The sequence below is a fragment of the Hippichthys cyanospilos genome, chromosome 14, assembly GCF_059441005.1.
Source record: "Hippichthys cyanospilos isolate Australia breed blue-spotted pipefish chromosome 14, RoL_Hcya_1.0, whole genome shotgun sequence".
Taxonomy (NCBI): domain Eukaryota; kingdom Metazoa; phylum Chordata; class Actinopteri; order Syngnathiformes; family Syngnathidae; genus Hippichthys; species Hippichthys cyanospilos.
Genome location: NC_142382.1, coordinates 12,133,247 through 12,151,786, shown reverse-complemented (window position 1 = coordinate 12,151,786; position 18,540 = coordinate 12,133,247). Strand labels below are relative to the sequence as shown.

Here is an 18,540-nt window from a genome sequence, read left to right as displayed (position 1 = left end):
GGCTGCAATGTTCTGAGTGGGCTGTCACAAACTGAAGAAGGGTACGCACATGTGACGCAAACAGTGGGCAGCCATTGTGAGAAGCATATCCTTCTCAGTGATAAGGTCTTAACTCCTGTGGCGCAATTGGGCACAATACATCTGACTGTGTGCAGGGACAAAATTTCGAACAGCATTCCACAGATTCTGCATGCGCCTGATGGCAAATTTGCGTCAGAGCACAGGGATTAGGTGGGAGGCGGCTGCTATCTTTGAAATAGAACAGGCAGAGCCAAACAGTCACTGCCTACATCATCACACCAACGTGTTGTGTCTTCCGCTGGTCATACGGCAAGGCCCCATGCGCACACACAGTGGACAGATGTTGTCTCATGACCGACAAAAACATTTTTGACATAAAAGTGTAAAAGGGTACAACATGCCAAGAGACATTATACTCCAACAAGGCAACGGAGAAACCAAATGTTTGTCATTGAAACCTTACACCATTAATGACGTCACATGTTGTGCATTACTGCAATGGACAGTATTTGGACCTAAAGTTGTCTTTATGACAGTAGTAGAAACACAATGTGCATATGTAAGAGGTAAAGTACGAATTCAAGTAGCTTTTCCTTGGCCACATGAAATAACTTTTCACTTTTTTTCACTAACCCTTGAGCAGTGGTACATCCTGTATTCTCACTCATTCTGGATGACTTACGTGTTCAAAATTTAAAAAAAAAAAAGAAGAAAAACGTAAAAAGCATCTCATACATTAATCGGTAGAATGTTATAAAAGTCATATTGTATGACGTGCTGCAATGAATCAGCATTGCTTACAACACAGTTAAATAGTTATAGCGAAGGGTTGAAAAACACCCCAAAGTCAAACACTTTTTAAACCTTTGAACGCAACATAACATTCAAGCATTTTCAATGTCAATACTCCCAATCTGCAGTTTAAGATAATAAGAAAATAACATGACTACGGCCTGTTTGGGAGACCCCAAACAACAACTTAAGTAGCAACACATTTCTGTGGTAATTTACAAGAAAATAGGAGCGGATTGTTAAAACGGGTGTTAGAGCAGCGCAACAAGCTAAGAAAGCTAATATGCGTGGCCCGTACAGTATAAAGGCGTAAACATTGTGCATAACAATGAATGGGTCGCTCTCGCGATCTCATTAGGTTTCCCTCATGGGTCATAAAAGTACTATAAAAACAACGTTGTTATCGTAGAAGAGAAGGCACAGCTTAAAGTTACAAAACAGGCCTGAGGGCTGCGTTTCAAAAAGTGGTCATTGTCAGAAAGCAAACATCTAAAGAGACGTTCACGGTTGCTTGTGAAAAACACCGTGCACCATTACGGTACGGGTCGTTTTCTAAACTTTCGTGTCTCCGTGACTTCATAGTAACTTTTACAGCCAGCGGGAGTCGGGGAAGTAGAACATTTCGGGCTTGCATTAAGCGACAGAAAGGATTTGGGGCCTAGCTGGGCAGCTCGAGTGAGAATAACCGCATCCCATGTAAGTACAATGGGGACGTACCCTGACTAGCTGTCGACCTCTTGTAGTTAACCATGCGAACGAAACACGGCCATTTACCTGGACAGGAATTCAACAACGTGTCCGTCTCATTCTAGTGAGCTGATTCGGCGGTATTTTAAGTCGATACGTCCTTCAACAATCTGGACAAAACTGCTCTCATTTACTCCGTTTCTCTTGCCTTTCTTCCACTACACCTCCCAAACGCGCTGTCTGCAATGCCTCTGTGGCAATCTGCTCTGCCGGGTCCTAGAGCCGACTACTATCTGCAAATTGTGCCATCGGGACGGTGGGGGGAGGGGAGTTGTTTCTTTTGGGGTGGCTTCCGGTGTGCCTTTGTGTAGTCTTGATGAATTTTGGCGTGTGTGTGAGACTGAGTGATTGAAATTTTAAATCCAAACTTCCGTACTATACTTTCACCATGCGATCCTGTCTTCACAAGCTTTTAACCATCATTCAAAATCTCATTTTGGTAGTAAACCTATCAATTATCGGGTTATAGTTCATCATCAGGTTTCATTGAATTTTAGAGAACAAAAGTATTTGGTTATGATTTTTATTTTCATATTTCTTATAATGCTGGGTTGTCTGTGTCTCACACTTCTCGTCTTGATGTTACAATCCAAAAATGGGATCCAGGAAAATAATCCAGACAGCTGGAACCACTGGTTTGCGGCATTTGAAATGAATTTAAATGACCATCAGACCATCAAACAGTTGATCTTTATTGATCAGTATGTAGGTCAATCTAAAAAATTATAACATACGCATATGCAAAATACCATGCTGTTTGTCTGCAAAATAATGGAAAGCATGACTGAATGGAGGTAAAATAATGTAGTGTTTGAAATCATCCAACTTTCCAGTGGGTCAGTCGCACCAATTTCACGGCCTATTTAAGCCCAACCTTAACATTTCCAGTCTAAAATGTAAAGATTAAAACCCAAAGTCCTCACCCGAGCGCAGTGTTCACTTGTTGATCTATGACTGTTTTAGTTCCTGGCCGCTGTGGAGTAAGTGTTTGCCAAAAAAGAAGGGGGAAAAAAACCTACACTTTTATTTCGGAGTCACTGCAACGTAGAAATGGTTGCTGGCATTTCCTAACAAAGCCACGAGCCGTGAAGTGAGGCTCGGAATCAAATATAACCAACCTCTCTTGCTCTGGCAGCAGTGTGTCCCACTAAACTCAACTGCATATTTACTCTACAACTATGCAAGCTCTTTCCCCTCATTCACCTTTTATATTTTCACACTTCACTAATTGTCCAAGTAAAAGTTTAGTGTTATTAGTGTTATTTAGTGTTATCTTGCAACACATTATAATGTGCACACTCAAGTAAAGTCAAGCACAGAAGAGCTTGCCAGAGACAGCAGGAGTAGAACAGGGGACAGGTACAGGCAGGCCAGTGCAGTTGGTTCAAGGTAGTAAAATATACTCTCTTGCTTGTTTTCAGCACTCGGATGACGCAGATGCTCTTGACAAGAACAATTTGATTTGTTCGAAAGTGCAAATTCAGTTTGAAAGTTACTTTTCCTCTCCCGGTGGACATTTGAGATTTAGACCAGCTGCACTGCGTACACAGGAACCTCTGAAATATAACACGGTTAAGCGAGGTACACTCATGCTTATTTTTAATGTCTTGAGTGATGTTTTAAATGTGAGCGACCCCACACATAACAAAAGAAAAAAATCAGCATTTTGGTTCTTTCTGCTTTTGTAGCATGAGTTTTTTGAAGACTCAGACACATTACAAAATCTTCACAGACTATTTATTGTGTTAATCTCCTCCCCCAAACTAGATGTGCATCATACTATCAACATTGAATTGACAACAAATCAATTACCAATTTTTCCAAGAAATATTTTTGATAAGCAGTTTATAGGACGAAAATTGTATACATTCTAAGAATTTCATCTTCTTTGTAGGAAATATTCTTTGATTTCTTAACTTTTCTGGATAAAAACTGATTAGCATTTTGTTGAATCAAAATAAAACACATGAACATCTAATCTTACTGTAGAAACAGTGATGAACATTTTTGCTGATTTTCTGACATTACAGACCAAAAAAATAATTGACAGACTAAATGATTATTAGAATAGCGTTAACTGCAGCCCTACTATATATATATATATATATATATATATATATATATATATATATATATATATATATATATATATATATATATATATATATATAAACCCATCTTTGGCTTTATTAATGAGACTTCAAAGGGATGTTCATGCATGACGTGAAGCGAAAAGCCAGCATCTCAAATCTCATCTCAGGGTACCTCACCAGACATCTGTTTAGTGCGAAGCAACGGATTTGGAAGTTACATGAAGTGGAATTTGTTTGAGTAGCTGAGAATTCTGGTGTTCTTCCAAAGATGATTGCAATGAAACACTAGTTAGCCAGGTGTTTGGTAGCCATGTGGAAGAAAGAGCAAACTTAAGGGTGAAGAGTCATTCAAGTCCAGATGACTTGATGTTTGCGGCCTGCATTAGATGTAGTTTGACAAACTAGACACATCACAATAACAGAGTCGGGCTGTGTTCAAGATCATTATAACAACAACGACAATAAAAACAATAATAATAATAATGGATTCTGGGGATGCAGAAATACTGCTAACAATTATAGGGCCAATACCTGGCCTTATTTCAAGTTATTGGTTATTCCGATGGCAGCCAAAACTAGAATAGGCCCCTTTCTTGGAGTTGTTTTGAGATCACAAGGTAGAAATTACAAATCAGAAGATTTGAAAATTGAAATCATTTTCATGAAATTTGAAGGAAAATGCAAAATTGGAATATATGTATTTCTTCAACCTGATGTCATTGTTTTTCTCATCAATTCTGTGGATCAAAAGTATTTGTGATATCAGCACTTGGTATCGGTGACTAATCAAGAGTTGAGAACTTGTATTTGTATCGGTCTGAAAAAAAAGTGGCGCTTAACATACCTAAAGCATTCAATAAATCGATTTCCACAATGCTTCAGGAGAGTCACTCCATACTGTTGCCCTATTTTCAATTAAAAAAAGATGACATTCACCACAAATATCTGCACAAACATCGGTCACATTCATCAAAATCATGTTTACCTCATACGAACAAATATTTAAAGGTACTTTGTCCTATTTTTTGATTGGTAGCTGGTAGCCCTAGACAGTAATCGATACCCAAAAATGTGTTCTCAATTTCAAAACCAGGCGTGACGAGGTGACCCAGGAACAGATCATTTCTAACATACAGTGTCTCTGTTTGACCTTTGGAGGTTCGTTTCTACAGTACTTTATTTGGTAAACAGAATTATTGAACAGGATACTTGATCCAGCTGCTGGTGTATACACAATGGTTTCTGCCCTCAGCTTCTTCTGTTGTCACTTGTGTTAGTCTTGCCAAGCTGCTCCCGTCATTCAAGCAAGGAAGACTGAGGTTATCCTGTATCTTTCTCTGCTATTCAGTGGTGCACTTTGCCTCCTTCCCATCCTCCTCCTCTTCGCCTGTCTCTGCTCCACAGGTTCCAAGCGAGTAACAGGATATGCGTTTTATAGAGTTGCACTGTGTAGTTGGTGAGCTCAAGAAATAGCTACCTGGATGATCCCCTTGTACAGCTACGGCACACAGAAGGTGACTGTAGTAGCATATTTTATTCAGCAACTCCAGGCAATGGATCTATTACGTCATTTACAGATTCTCTCACTCATTTTGACTGTTTGTCAGATCAGAAATTTACATCAAAGTGCATTTCTAAAAGCGTGATGTGAAAATTTAGCATGTAGTTTGGAAAATTAAATTCTGGAATGAGACATGTACCAAAACAACTGGGGAAAACTGGAATGAGCTACAGAATGGATTTGGATGATGGATGGATGGATGGCAGATGCACATCTGTCTAGTGGGGCATAGAAAGTGTTCTAAAAACATTTTTGACTTAACTCTTCTTCATATTGATCAAAATTTAACGACAAAAACATAAAAACCTTAATTTTCCTTTTATCAGACAATATACAGTAATGCATATTCCCAGCAGGATTATGACTCACAAGTATACAGAAGACTTACCGATATATTCTTTCTTTTTTTTTTCTTTTTGACATTGCAACAGTTCACTTCAAGTTTGCAGCGGTGATCAGCTGCAATGAACCATACAGAGAGTTGTTTCTGAAATTATGATCATTTTGTCTTTAGGGGTATTGAGTATTACAAACTGCTCTCATCTTATGCAACTCCTGTGAAATATTTTTTCCAACCAAGAACCCCGTAAATTCTTTTTTGGGATGAAAAAAAGAAATCTTCACATCCGTGCTGCTTATTCAACTTGGAAACAATATCTGTAGTTGCATATTTTATTCAGTAACTCCAGGCAATGGATCATGTGACATCATATGTACCATTTCAGGCTCGTCTGCCAGAAATTGCATGACAAATAACAGTGCACATTCGAATTAATCTTAACCAAAGAAAGGCAAATAACATTTTTCAAGAAGTTGCTATAATGCAATATTGCAATCAATGTTTTCATGTTCCAATTCATTTGCTTTTGATTTGAAAATGTGCTGTTCCCATCATTTGGCATTTAAAAAAAATAGCATCAAATTAGATTTGCTGATACCTCAAGAAATGCTGTTAAAATCTCACATACCACATTCAAGTACATTCATGGACCCTCAAGGGTACAGATACCCTCATTTGAAATCCACCAGCGTACTTATGTTTTGCCTTTAGTCTTATTCTATTGTTGCTAAATGACCCTAGAGAAATCAATAACTCTTGTTGTGTGATTGGGATCGACTGATGTTTTCCACCTTACAGCCCGTTTGTAATAGCTTGTGCATTAGATGTACTTCAATTCAATCTGAATTCTCTTAGGGGTTTTTAAATTAGGATGCATTACAAGCCCCCTCAGCTCCACAGCGCAACTCAAGCCTGGCCTTATAAGAGCAGACTGTGAACTGGTGAGGTCAGTGATGTGCTTCCACTGTGGCTGGATGGCTGCTGGTTGCTTGGCCAGTCAGGCACCAGTGGAATGCGGGGTCTTTTGTTTGTCTGCGAGAGGAGTGGGTCAGGGGGAGAATGCCATTGATGGTTGCAGAGAGGAAGAATGAACCTCCAGGAAGTGTTTTCTCTCTCTGCTTACTCCCCCACTCTCATTCTCTTTCCATCCTTCCCTATCTTTCACTGTGTGTGAGAACCTTTCCCCGTGCTGAGGCCACCGTCCCGGGGCACAACCACTGCTTTGTTTTGCCCCTGTGAACACACACCCCTCCTTTACTGTGCGGCCAAGTTTGCCAGGGCCATGAAAACACACGTTGACTGCTCCTATTCTTATCTGCATCACAGCTTTTGCATTGACGGTACATTGAATGTTCCTTTTTTCATACATCATTTGTCTTCCGTAGCAGTTCTCAAATGAGGGTACGAGTGGCCCTGAGAATACATGGAGAAACATTAGGGGGTTCATATGAGTTTTAAAGGGGTTTCTGCAGGTATCTGTAAATCTAATGTATTTTTTAATGACAGGAACAACACTTTGTCTTTTCGAATTAAGGGCAAACTAATTAGAACATGTCGCAACTTATTGAACAGCTGTGTTACAGCGACTCCGTTGCAGGTCGAATGCCTTTATTTTGTCAAGTTTAATACAAAATAAATGAGTAGAGCACTCTGCTTTAAGTATTTTTTTCATTGAAAAATGCTTTGCAATGGTGAGGATGAACAAGGCTGAAAAAAATATTTCACATTGAGAAAAATTGAGAAAATTCATTGAGAAAAAGTTGAGAGCCACTGGTCTACCACGCCACGCCTCAGAGTTGTGTTGCGTCTCCTTAGCCACCAGTGAGGCTATCCAATTTGACCAGTGGCAGCCGGACTAAAAATGGAATAAAGTAAGTTGGCAAGAATCTAGCCAGTGGCCCCTTACGACCAGTGGCTGTCGTGTCCCGTCACACTACTCATTTCCCCCCCCCTGTGTCAGAGCACTGGGAAGAGCTGCAAATGGTCCTTTCAAAACACACGACAGCTGGAACACAGGGCAAAGGTGACAGAGGCAGTTGGGACAACTCAGAGCGGGGCACGAAGAGGAGGAGAAGAAAGAGGGCGGGCGCACGAGATAAGCAGCTGCAACCTCAACTGTTTCTCCCCTGTGCTGCCATCTTTTGCTTTTACCATCACCCGACAGACTCTGGAAAATATTTTAATTACTCAAGAGGTTAAGCAGATTTGAGACTTTTCTCCCTCCGCATAAATCATCACTTGTGTCTTAAGACTGTTTGGGCTATCACAGCCAGGAAAAACAAAGCCAGTGGGTGGTTTGATGCCAGGGAATTCCTCAACTGGAAGCAGGATTAGAGAGAACGGCCCTTTAAAGTTCCCAAAAGCACTGACAGTCCAAATTACAATGCATGATTTATCATTCTTTTCAAGCAACAGATTCTTTGCGACCATAAACTCTGTCTTTCATCCACCGATGATCTCAAAACCACAAGCAAATATTTATAGCAGGGGGTTGGTTAACATTTTAATGGAAATTTAAAATTTGCATAAAACTCAACAAAGAAATGGAAGCATTTTCAAGCGCTTCAAAAACGGAGTTTTAGTGTTTAATCAAAACTAAAATTAAAGCATAATATTGCATTTAGAAAATAAAAAATAAAAATAGATATTCCCTGAGACAGGAGTTGGGCGGCTCACAGTTCAGGGACCAGAGATCAAATCCACCTTTCTGTGTGGAGTTTGCATGCTCTCTCCGAGCCCATGTGGGTTCTCTCCAGGCACTCCTGCTTCCTACCACACTCCAAAAACACGCATGGCAGGTGTATCGGACACACTAAATTGTCCTTGTGAGAGAATGGGTGCGTGAATGGTTGTTCGTCTCTGTGTGCCCTGCAATTGGCTGGCAACCGGTTCAGGGTGTCCCACGCCCACTGCTTGAAGTCAGCTGGGATAGGCACCAGCAAGCCTGGGACCCTTGTGAGAATAAGCGTCTCTAGAAAATGGATGGATATTCGCTGAGCTATAAGAACATGTGATGATGGCCTATCCAAATTTCATGCTGATTGAAATGTTTTGGCTTGAATTCACATCAAACTTTCAAAGTCAGCGCCCATCAAGCTAATTTGACATGTTTTTTAAAAATGTGCCACACATGAGATAAAAATAAAAATGTGCGTAATGAGAAACATTAGGTACATCTACGATACAGAGCTAATACATGAGTTGTTTTTGGCTGTCACAAACATAAAAGCCTATTTGAAACTTTTGAAAAAAATTGATTTTTTTTTTTTTCCTGAAGGATACTAGTGCTAGCCCGCAAATATTGGGTAATCACTGCTACTGATAGCAAGTAACCAACACCACTAACACTTCCTTCCATCCATCCATTTTCCCGAGCCGCTTGTCCTCACTTTAGATACATAATATCTCTATGACACCAAAAACACTGTATGTCATTTAAAAGAAAGACCCTATGTTTATTTCTGACAAAGGCTGGACACTCCGCAAAAGTGAATTGAAGGCCTAAATTAAACATTTTCAATAAGTCTGAATTTAGGACTAATTTGTCACCAAAGTGCAAAATAACAGACAATTCCATGTGTTTTAGTACTTGGTTAAAATAAATCAAGCAACAAAAAATACAGGTTCGATTCTTATTTTTGGGGGCAATTTCAAGTATTTTATAATTGAGTTGACCAGTATCTCCTTTTATTAATCAGTTATAAAGCATTACCTTTCTGCACTGTTTTCTGCCCAGAATGCAGGATACATAAACAATGTACAATTGCAGTCAAAAGTTTGGAAATAGCTTCAAATCCCAATGAGCGCAATATGCACCTCATAAGCTGATAGAATATTACCACGACATGTGAAGACATTATCTAGGCAAAGCATGCCTTCTTTAAAGAATCTCATTAAATAGCCTATTTTATTCTCCAACAAAATATTGAGCAAGCTACCTCCCTGCCCATTTTTAAAACTCGTCTTAAGACTCATTTTCATGCTTTGGATTTTGACATTGCATAAAACTCAGCATGGCCAACGTTTTGTGGTGTTTACAGTTTTCCTATTTTATAATGATTTTTTTTTTGTCTGTCTACTTGTAAGACAAGTTTTTGGTCCTGGACTTTTTATGCAACTAATTTTGTTCTATTCTATTCTATTCTATTCTATTCTATTCTATTCTATTCTATTCTATTCTATTCTATTCTAGTCTATAACATTTTTGATTACCAAATAATTCCATCAACAATTCTTCATAATGTATGTGACTTAAAATTTTAAAGAATAGAATAGAATAGAAAACTTTCTGAATAATGAAAAAAAAAACATTGGATTGTTGGGTTTTCAAACGTTTGAATTTGGATCATTTATATCAAAATACGGAGGGAAGGATTAAAAAAAAAATCGTTTTTCATTGTTTTCATTGTTTTCAGGCATGTGGCCTAGACATGTTTGGGCAAAACCCACAAAATAATCGGATTTGATTTAAAGTGTAAAGGCAGCTATGTTACAGTGGCGTAAACACTTTGATCTTAGTTTATTACAGATTCTTTAAATGTTGCATGCAATTGAATAGATTTGCATACATTTTTTGAGGACTGTTTCCTAATTTGTATTTAGGAACAAGTTTGATCAAACTTTTAAAAGTATGAGAAACATATGTAAAACAAACCTTGTTTGTGACGGATATTAGGCCCTCCCGATACTTTTGGATTTTAAGACATCACCCTTTATTTTGGAGGTTTTTTTTCGCCAGGAAAGTATTTCTCGAGATGATACTTGGTGTAATAATCACTGATTAGGACCACACTTCCTTGTCTTGTCTGTTCCGCTGTGGGGCTCCCTCCCTCCATTTCCGCGAGCGGTGGGAGGGTGCACGGAGCAGACAGGTGTTTCCAGCAGCAATGGATGTTGCCCGGCGTCCTCTGCTACTTGCTGCCGCTGTGTGAGTTCTCGCAGTAGTACACAAGTTTCTGGCGGTGGACCGGGTGCTGTCGCGAGATTTGGCGGACCGCACTATCAACCTGCTGGTTGACACACACACTCGCACAGTAACAGCAGCCAGCCAGCCAGCCAGCCAGCAGCCGAGCGAGACCAGCGAGCGCAGCTCGAGTCGCCGCGCCGGGCACTGTACTGAGAGCTCGAAGAACCGACGAGGGGCGATCCAACATCTGGCCTCACATCATGATTACACATCGTCGAAGTGTCTAAGTGTGGGAATAGAAGAGGACACTCGCACCACGCAAGAGGCGGAAATAAATGTAAGTACGCCGCTTTTTGTGTGCGCTTGAGCGCAGCGAGGAAGCGAAAGTTAAACGAATAAAGTCGCAGCTCGGCTGTTGACTCCGCTCATTTTTGGAGATTATTTTTAAAGCGTTCTCAAAATCTTTCCTACACTTTTGGACAGCACTGCGCTGCCTCACTTGTACTTTTCCTAAGAAACAAACCTTGTGTTGCGTTCAAGTGCACGTCGGACGCATCAAACTTTTAATAACCCATTAACTAAGCAGCGCTTCTTGTGCTTGTTACTACTTAGTTCCATTCGCATCCTTACGCTGTAACTTACGTCTTTTCCTCTCGGCGGATAACCAAAGTGGGCAGCAGCTGAGGGGCAATCTTATTACACTTTCGGGTGTGTTTTCGTGATTAAAAAAAAAATGGTACAAGTGGTGCGCTTTTGGACAGCCCAGAGGTAACATATGGCATAAAGGGAGCACAGCTGGAGGTAGCGTTTCCATTGCGGTGATGTCAGAGCAGCTGACTCCACAGCTTGCAGTGTAATTAGCAAACAGAGCACCAGTTTACTCACTCCTTTTTTTCCTCCTCCTCTTTTACACTCCTTGCGCGGTGGACGACTGCGATCATTTCCACTCCCGCTTGCTTGTTCTGTAAACACGAGTTTGCGTTTGTGTGCGTCTTTGGAAACGTACAAATCTACCTGGAAGCAACTGAAAGTGGAACACTCTGGATCTTTTAGAAGAATGGGTGAGCCCATTTTATTGAAGCTTATAACGCCGGTACAAAGTTCATAAGTCGTAAGATTCATGTGAGTGTCTCTTATATATATTGATATTATGTATTATGAAGAAATGCAAAATGAATTCAGGGAGATTTTGCCATGATTCTCAAGATAAAATTACTAATACCTATACATGCTCTAGTTATGGTTTAGCTTTCTTTAATTTTGAGATTTTAACTAGATATTTGTGCAGAACTGAAAAGGGAATTCATTCCGATAGTTAAGCAATTTGACTGGGATTCACGAATAATCTACTCAGTTGAGTTTGTATTTGGTAAAACATTTGTTTCCTATATTGACATTTCCAGATTTGGACATATGATTGTCTTTCTAGTTATGGACAACTCAAATAGGATAGTCACTAAAAACCAAAGTGTTTGTTTGGGGATATTGAATTTAAAACTTAGAGCAGTGATCAAACAAGAAGCGTTGCCTTGATATTAAGGTTTAATTGGTCTGCACAGGAATACTTTTACATTTATATGTATATATATTTGAATATGTCGGGTGACTAAATAGAGAATAGAGGCCTGTTGTGTTATGACTAATGGGTTGGAACAGCTGTAATAGACTTAAGTACAATTTTTATTACTGAGTCAATTTCTTTCCAAAGACTTGTGAAAATGTCCCGTAATTGGCTTTGGTGCAAAAACCGATGCAGAGCACCTACGCCATGCCGCCTATACATGTATTAAAACAAGCAGAAGTGCGTATGTGCTGGCACATTTGAAGTTTTTCAATCCAATAGCGCTCTCCTCTCTCTTCTAGGTAGCCCCAATTTGTTTACACACCATCCTGTTTTTCCTGTTTTCCATCAGGTTATGAGGGAAGAATGGAGTTCCCAGACCATAGCCGCCAGTTGCTGCAGTGTTTGAGTCAGCAGCGTCACCAAGGTTTCCTGTGTGACTGCACCGTTCTGGTCGGGGAGGCTCGCTTCAAGGCGCACAGAGCCGTGCTGGCTTCCTGCAGCATGTACTTCCATCTTTTCTACAGGGACCAGCTAGACAAAAGGGACGTTGTGAATCTCAACAGCGACATTGTGACAGCGCCGGCCTTCAGTCTGCTGCTTGAATTTATGTATGAGGGCAAGCTGGAATTCAGCACTCTTCCAGTGGAGGACGTGCTGGCCGCGGCCAGCTACCTCCACATGTACGACATCGTCAAAGTGTGTAAAGGCAAGCTGAAGGATAAGGAGCTCTCCTCGCTCGACGAGAAGATGGGCGAGGCTTTCGGGCTCGGCTGTCTGGACCGGGACAATTCCTCGGACGGCGAGCCGCACGGTGACAAGCGGCTGGCGAGGCGACAGTCCCGGGGGCTCCCGGGGGGCCCCTCCCCGACGGAACAGTTTGACACGGACAACAGCCAAGCGGGGCTTGCTGTCAGCGACTGTGAAAGGTCTGCGCAGAACAGGCAGAAGGCGAACGGTCACTCCGGCAGGTCCCCGGACCTTGTAGGTGTCAATTATGTGTCAGCGGAGGGCGAGCCGTGCGTCCAAACAGCTGGAAAAACAAAAGCTGATGTCAGGAGTTCCACCGTATCGCTGTCCCAGAGGTCCCGGGCTTCGGATGACATGGACTGCGCTCTGGATTTGTCTTTCAAGCCTCTGTCTAGCAGAGATCCCTTACAGGCCTCCTACATCTCGGGACAGCTGGCCCTCGACAGCCAGCAGCAGGGCACTGAGCCACTTGTTAAAGATGAACACGACTTGCTGTCAGAGCAGGAGGACAGTGAGCCCATGAGCCCTGAGAGCCAGCGCTTTGGGAATAGCGCCAGGAGCTCGGTGGTGACAGGGTTCGCTGCCCTCTTCCCAGGCAACAACGGCTCCACCGCCGCCCTCCTCTCCCAGGAGGAAGACCTGATGGACGAGGAGGGGGAGGCCTGCGGAGGGAGGGAGGGCGACCACGGCGGGGAGGAGCGCAGGAGGGCCCGGCTGCTGGGGGACAGCGAGGAGGAGGAGGAGGACGACTTGGCTTCTTCGGACATCTCCACCTCCAGCGGGGTGCTCTTGCCCGCGGGGCAACAGGCGTGCGTGTGCCCCCTCTGCAGCAAAATCTTCCCCAGCCCGCCGCTCCTGCAGCTGCACCTCAGCTCGCACTTCCGCGAGAAGGACGGCGCCCGCTCCAAGCTGTCCCCCGACGGCTCGGTGCCCACCTGCGCGCAGTGCAACAAGACCTTCTCCTGCATGTACACCCTGAAGCGGCACGAGCGCACGCACTCGGGCGAGAAGCCGTACACCTGCGGCCAGTGCGGCAAGAGCTTCCAGTACTCGCACAACTTGAGCCGCCACGCTGTGGTCCACACGCGGGAGAAGCCGCACGCGTGTAAATGGTGCGAGCGCCGCTTCACCCAATCCGGGGACCTCTATCGCCACATCAGGAAGTTTCACTGTGGCCTTGTTAAAACGCTAGCCATCGGATGAAGCGCCCCGCCTGTGCCGACGTCACACATTAGTATTCGCACACTGGCAGTATGGATTCCACCCCACGTCTCTTGATGTAGCAACTTTAAAGAAAATTTAGCCAACGTCATCAGTGTGGACATTGAACAAAGTCGATGTTGCACTTGTTTTTTTGTGTCTTGTTTGTCTCGGCGTGTTGACTTTGAGGAGCTGAAAGGCATCCTGTGCAAAAATAGAGGATGCTGCACTCTACAAACACTTGGCTCAAAAAGAGGCTGACAACTTTCTGGCTTAGTCGTTTAACCCAAAAAGTAGGGTCAAATGTAAAACCCACAAAACGACCCAGCTACTCATTTTTGTCAAATCAAAATGGATAACCCACAAATTAAGCCGATTTTGGGTTGGTTTGCCTTGTGAGGGAGGTACGGGGGATTATTTAATTTATTTATGTCCCTATAAAAGTCCACCTACTATAAAACTTACCGGGTTATTCATCCATCCCACAGGGTCAAAATGAATAACCCGCAAAAGCCAATTTTGGGTTGTTTTATTAGCTATTGATTTTGACCCCACTTTGTGGTATCAATGAGAAATTTGTCGAAACTGGAGGAGGGTTGTTTTGCTGTCAAATCGATGAAATAATTGTTAGAATAATCGATTTTAAAAGTACGACAGTGACAGCCCAACGTTGTAGCAAAAACAAATTTGGGTCATTTTGCACAAAACTCAACAATCCTATTGTTGTTTTGTTTAATATGTATGACGCAAGTTTCGGGGGTTAAATATATAACCCAAAAAGTTGAGTTGGTCCCTATATGACCCAATTTGGGTTATTTTTGATCCAACTGCTTTCAGAGTGTAACATTTCTTGCTACAATCTACATTATTTGTGCACATGGGAGATCAGAGCCGTCCGTTTTCCTACTTTTAATATTAATATTATTTATTTGGGTCTTTGTAACAAGTTGAATATTTCAAGGCAGCAAAACTAATGAATTTAGACTACTGGAATATTTTTTTCCTGGCCGTTTTTGTTTAAAGGTCAACTTTAAATGAGACACTTTTGTACTTTGCCTTAGAATCATCTGTCCTTTATTTTTCATCATGAATGTGAATTAATTGAAGAAATGGCCTAATTGCTACTTTAAACTGCATATTCAAAGGAGGAACACGACGCTAGAGTTCATGCTCGGAACACTTGTGCCTCTTTCCACTCGCCTTCAGTGTACTTCTTGAAGAGTGATCTATCGCCATGCCTTTTGTCAAATCCACTCACGCATACCAGAGGATAACAAAAGTAACAGGCAGCGCTGGAATGCTAATTGATCCACGAGTGCCCTCATAAGTGCGTCAGCCAACTATGTAAATGAAGCTCTTATGAAGTTATTGATTGTAGAAGACAAACAGTAGATGACTGTGATATTTCCTGGTATGGCAGCAGTATAAACAAACCAGTACTTATGAGACAGGTGGATAATCACAAGCTACTGACTTTCTTTTTAAATTAACATTTTCATGCTCAACGTAGTTTCTTACTGTATGTGTTACTACTGATGTTAATGCCTTTAGCTATTTAAAAACAAAAAGAAGGTTTGTGGGTATGAAGGAGTTCCACTCATTGCAAAATAGTTTCTTTGTTTTTTTTTGTCTAATCTGTCCTGAGAAGACTTGATCTGAATTATTTATTAGTTTGGTTCAGGGTTTACTGTAGGTGTATATCGATTAGCTCGCAAGTTGGTCTATTAACTGGTTTGGGGCTATCTCTTTTCTCTTTGTGCAAATCAAGTTACTGTAATTGTGCTTTTTTTAATAGACAAATGTCAGTCACACGGAACATAGACAAGCACTTGTTTTTAGCGTGCACATACAGTAGTTGCAACACTATTTCCTAGGCTGCTATCACAATTTCTATGTTTAATGTAAATATATATTCTATTTATGTGTGTTTCAGAACCACGGGGTGGAGGGAGTCAGGTGTCTTATTAAGGCTGCCGTGTCTTCCCAGGGGAGGGTGTGTGTGTGTGTGTGTGTGGGGGGGGGGGGGGGGGTTTGAAAGTCAAGCAGACTGCAAATCAGAATCGGAGGATTTTCATTCAGCTCCGCTGTTTTGCCACAGGAAATAGTTTTCCTACAAGAGCAGCCATAGCGAGTCGGTATTGGCTACCTATAGAAATGGGACAATACTAGCATTGTCTACAACCCCCCCGTACCTTCCACACACACAAGTCCCAGGTAGTTCTCAAGGGATCATTGTGTATCTCCCTTCAAGCTGCGTGAGGGGGGGAGGCAAGTGCACGTTTCTCTTGACGCTTGGTTGTATTGAATGGAGGCATTGGAATGTGAGAAATGTATTTAGGCGAAAGGAAACCAAGGAGACTGTAAACAGGTGTATTGTTTGGAGGCATCAAAGTCCTGCCCCCCGACCCAACCCTCCCTCCACACAGCATGCAGTTAGATAAATGCTTCATTGTTCTACACAGAGGATGGATCGTTGCGATTTGATTGCACACCTACGAAGAGATTATCAGAGTTATCATTGGATCCTATCCTGCCAATAAACATGGAAAACATGCAGGTTTTCACCTTCATTCTTTGAAGGACTTAACGGGATGTTTTGGGCCACTAATTTTGTTCAAGTATCATTGCTAAAAATCCATCTTAAAGTTCCTCGGTTTCACCATTTTAGTGGGTAGTGAGTACTCCTATTTCATGTGCAGTGGAACCTCGATTTATGAATAAATTGTTTCCGTCACTCGGTTGGTAAATAGAACGTTTGTTAATCGATGTAATGTCTCAAATTGAAATGAAAGGAAAAAGTGATGAATCCGTTCTAGCTCGAAAATTAAGAAATGTGTACCCAGTACCTTTTTTAAAACTGTGTGCTTAAGAATAAATATAATGCAAAATAGAAATAGGTGAAAACACACTCTTTTAAAGAAACAAAAAACCCTTAAAAATTTTACTACCTACTGTTGATTAATGTTAATTAAATTTTGTAATAAAAAATGTTGAGAAGTGTTTTTCATATTAACTTTTATTAAGTCTGTTTCTTTTCTAGGTCATTGGTTGATTTTGGCAAACCGATCCAGGGAAACTTGTCTTTTTTCTGTCGAAAAAAAATAAAATAAAATAAAAATAAGCTATAATACCATTCTTTTGATAATTTTTGCAGTTTTTGATTGCATGGCTCATCCTATCGTCAATAGCTATTTTAATCATATTACTTCAACATTACTTGTTTGATGGCTGATTTTGGAACTTGGTTCGGGTTGCTATGTCAATCATTTATAATTTGTGATTGGATGATCAATGATGCGCATTTGCGACGACATACACGTTTTGCCTATTCCAGTGTTGGGTTTTACAGGAATGGTTTATGCAGTGTGAGAAGAACAACATACTGTCTGTCTATGCACCAAAAATAGTTCATAAAAATAGAAGTAATATTTCTAAGCAAATTTTGCTCTGACACAAACCGTTTGTAAAAAGGGACTTAACTCTTAACTCGAATTTCCACTGTACATGCTTTTTGTGTTGTGTTCATGTATACAGGCAAGAAAATGCTGCAAGTTTCTTGATTCTTGAATGTACATGTGTATAAAGGCAGGACAGAAAAATTAACAATGTAAAAAAATTGCATTTCTTCTTCGAGGTTCCTCAAAGCTCCAGGATGTTCACCGAGCGTGCCTTGTTGACACACAAATAGGTGTTGCATCTGGAGGAGCCTCCGTTTGTACTTTGTCCACTTGAACGTGTTCACGCAGCGGCAACTCATATAAACAAAACAACTACTGATTTCTTTCATAACACATTGTGTAAAAGTTATGTCCTTTTTTTCTACTTTGGGTGAGGTTCCGGGGATGTCATTTCATTGTGTGAATAAATTTCTGGAGGTGTTAAACTGAGGACAAGCAGTTATGCGAGTGTGTGTGTGTGTGTGTGTGTATGCGTTTTGGGTTACGCCAATTTCTCGGGTCACGTCACTGATGAATGTGTATTGCAGAGATTTTCATTGTTGTCTTTTCATGGAAACAAAAGACTGTGTTTGCCTAACTCCTGTTGTATGATTTTCAAGTCGGAAAATGACCATTACTCAACACCGAATTGTTGTCCTCTCCTCTCTTGCGAGTTCCAACTGTGAAATGGTTTTAAGATCACAAGAAATATTTATTATTGCATTTGTTTCTCTTGCAGCCTCTGACTTTTAATTTGGTTACATCAGCGAAATGTCGAAGACACATTTTTAATTGAAACTGTAGAAGTGCCATTACAATTTAATATAATTGTTTTGTTTTTAATAAGAACAGCATATTTTATCGCAATTGCTTCAGTGTTAGTGATGTAGAGATTAGAGGACAATCTTTGATTAGATACTGAAGCAATTTACTGTGCATTTTACTTGTTTGCGCCTTTTTCGTGTGTTTGTGGAGGTGTGTGTGGGTGTGTGTGCTGTGGAAATGTGACAATCTGGATTTAGGTCTTTATAAGACTATGCATAGAATTAAATGGAACAACTTTATATCTGTGTGTTTTTTATTGATTTCCCTCAGTGTTTTTGTACTTTTTTGTCAGGTGTTAAAAACTTCT

The 18,540-nt window shown here is 41.1% G+C and overlaps 2 protein-coding genes across 3 annotated transcripts in view; one reads left to right on the top strand and one right to left on the bottom strand.

Moving 5' to 3' along the window:
* Window positions 1-1,749, bottom strand: part of akt1 (AKT serine/threonine kinase 1) — a 39,653-nt gene extending 37,904 nt beyond the window's left edge. Inside the window, exon 1 of the mRNA XM_088432884.1 lies at window positions 1,588-1,749. The gene's annotated coding sequence lies outside the window, so the exon portion shown is untranslated. The remainder of the gene's footprint in view (window positions 1-1,587) is intronic.
* An 8,862-nt stretch (window positions 1,750-10,611) lies between these two features.
* zbtb42 (zinc finger and BTB domain containing 42) lies at window positions 10,612-15,989 on the top strand. Of its 2 annotated transcripts, none has more exons than XM_088434082.1 (2): window positions 10,612-10,797; window positions 12,374-15,989. In XM_088434082.1, exon 2 carries the CDS (start codon window positions 12,388-12,390, stop codon window positions 13,972-13,974), a length of 1,587 nt encoding a protein of 528 aa, XP_088290208.1. In that variant the 5' UTR covers window positions 10,612-10,797; window positions 12,374-12,387; the 3' UTR covers window positions 13,975-15,989. The 2 variants fall into 2 exon arrangements, with proteins under 2 accessions (XP_088290208.1, XP_088290207.1); XM_088434081.1 differs by lacking the exon at window positions 10,612-10,797 and adding an exon at window positions 11,428-11,521.
* Window positions 15,990-18,540: the final 2,551 nt, after the last annotated feature.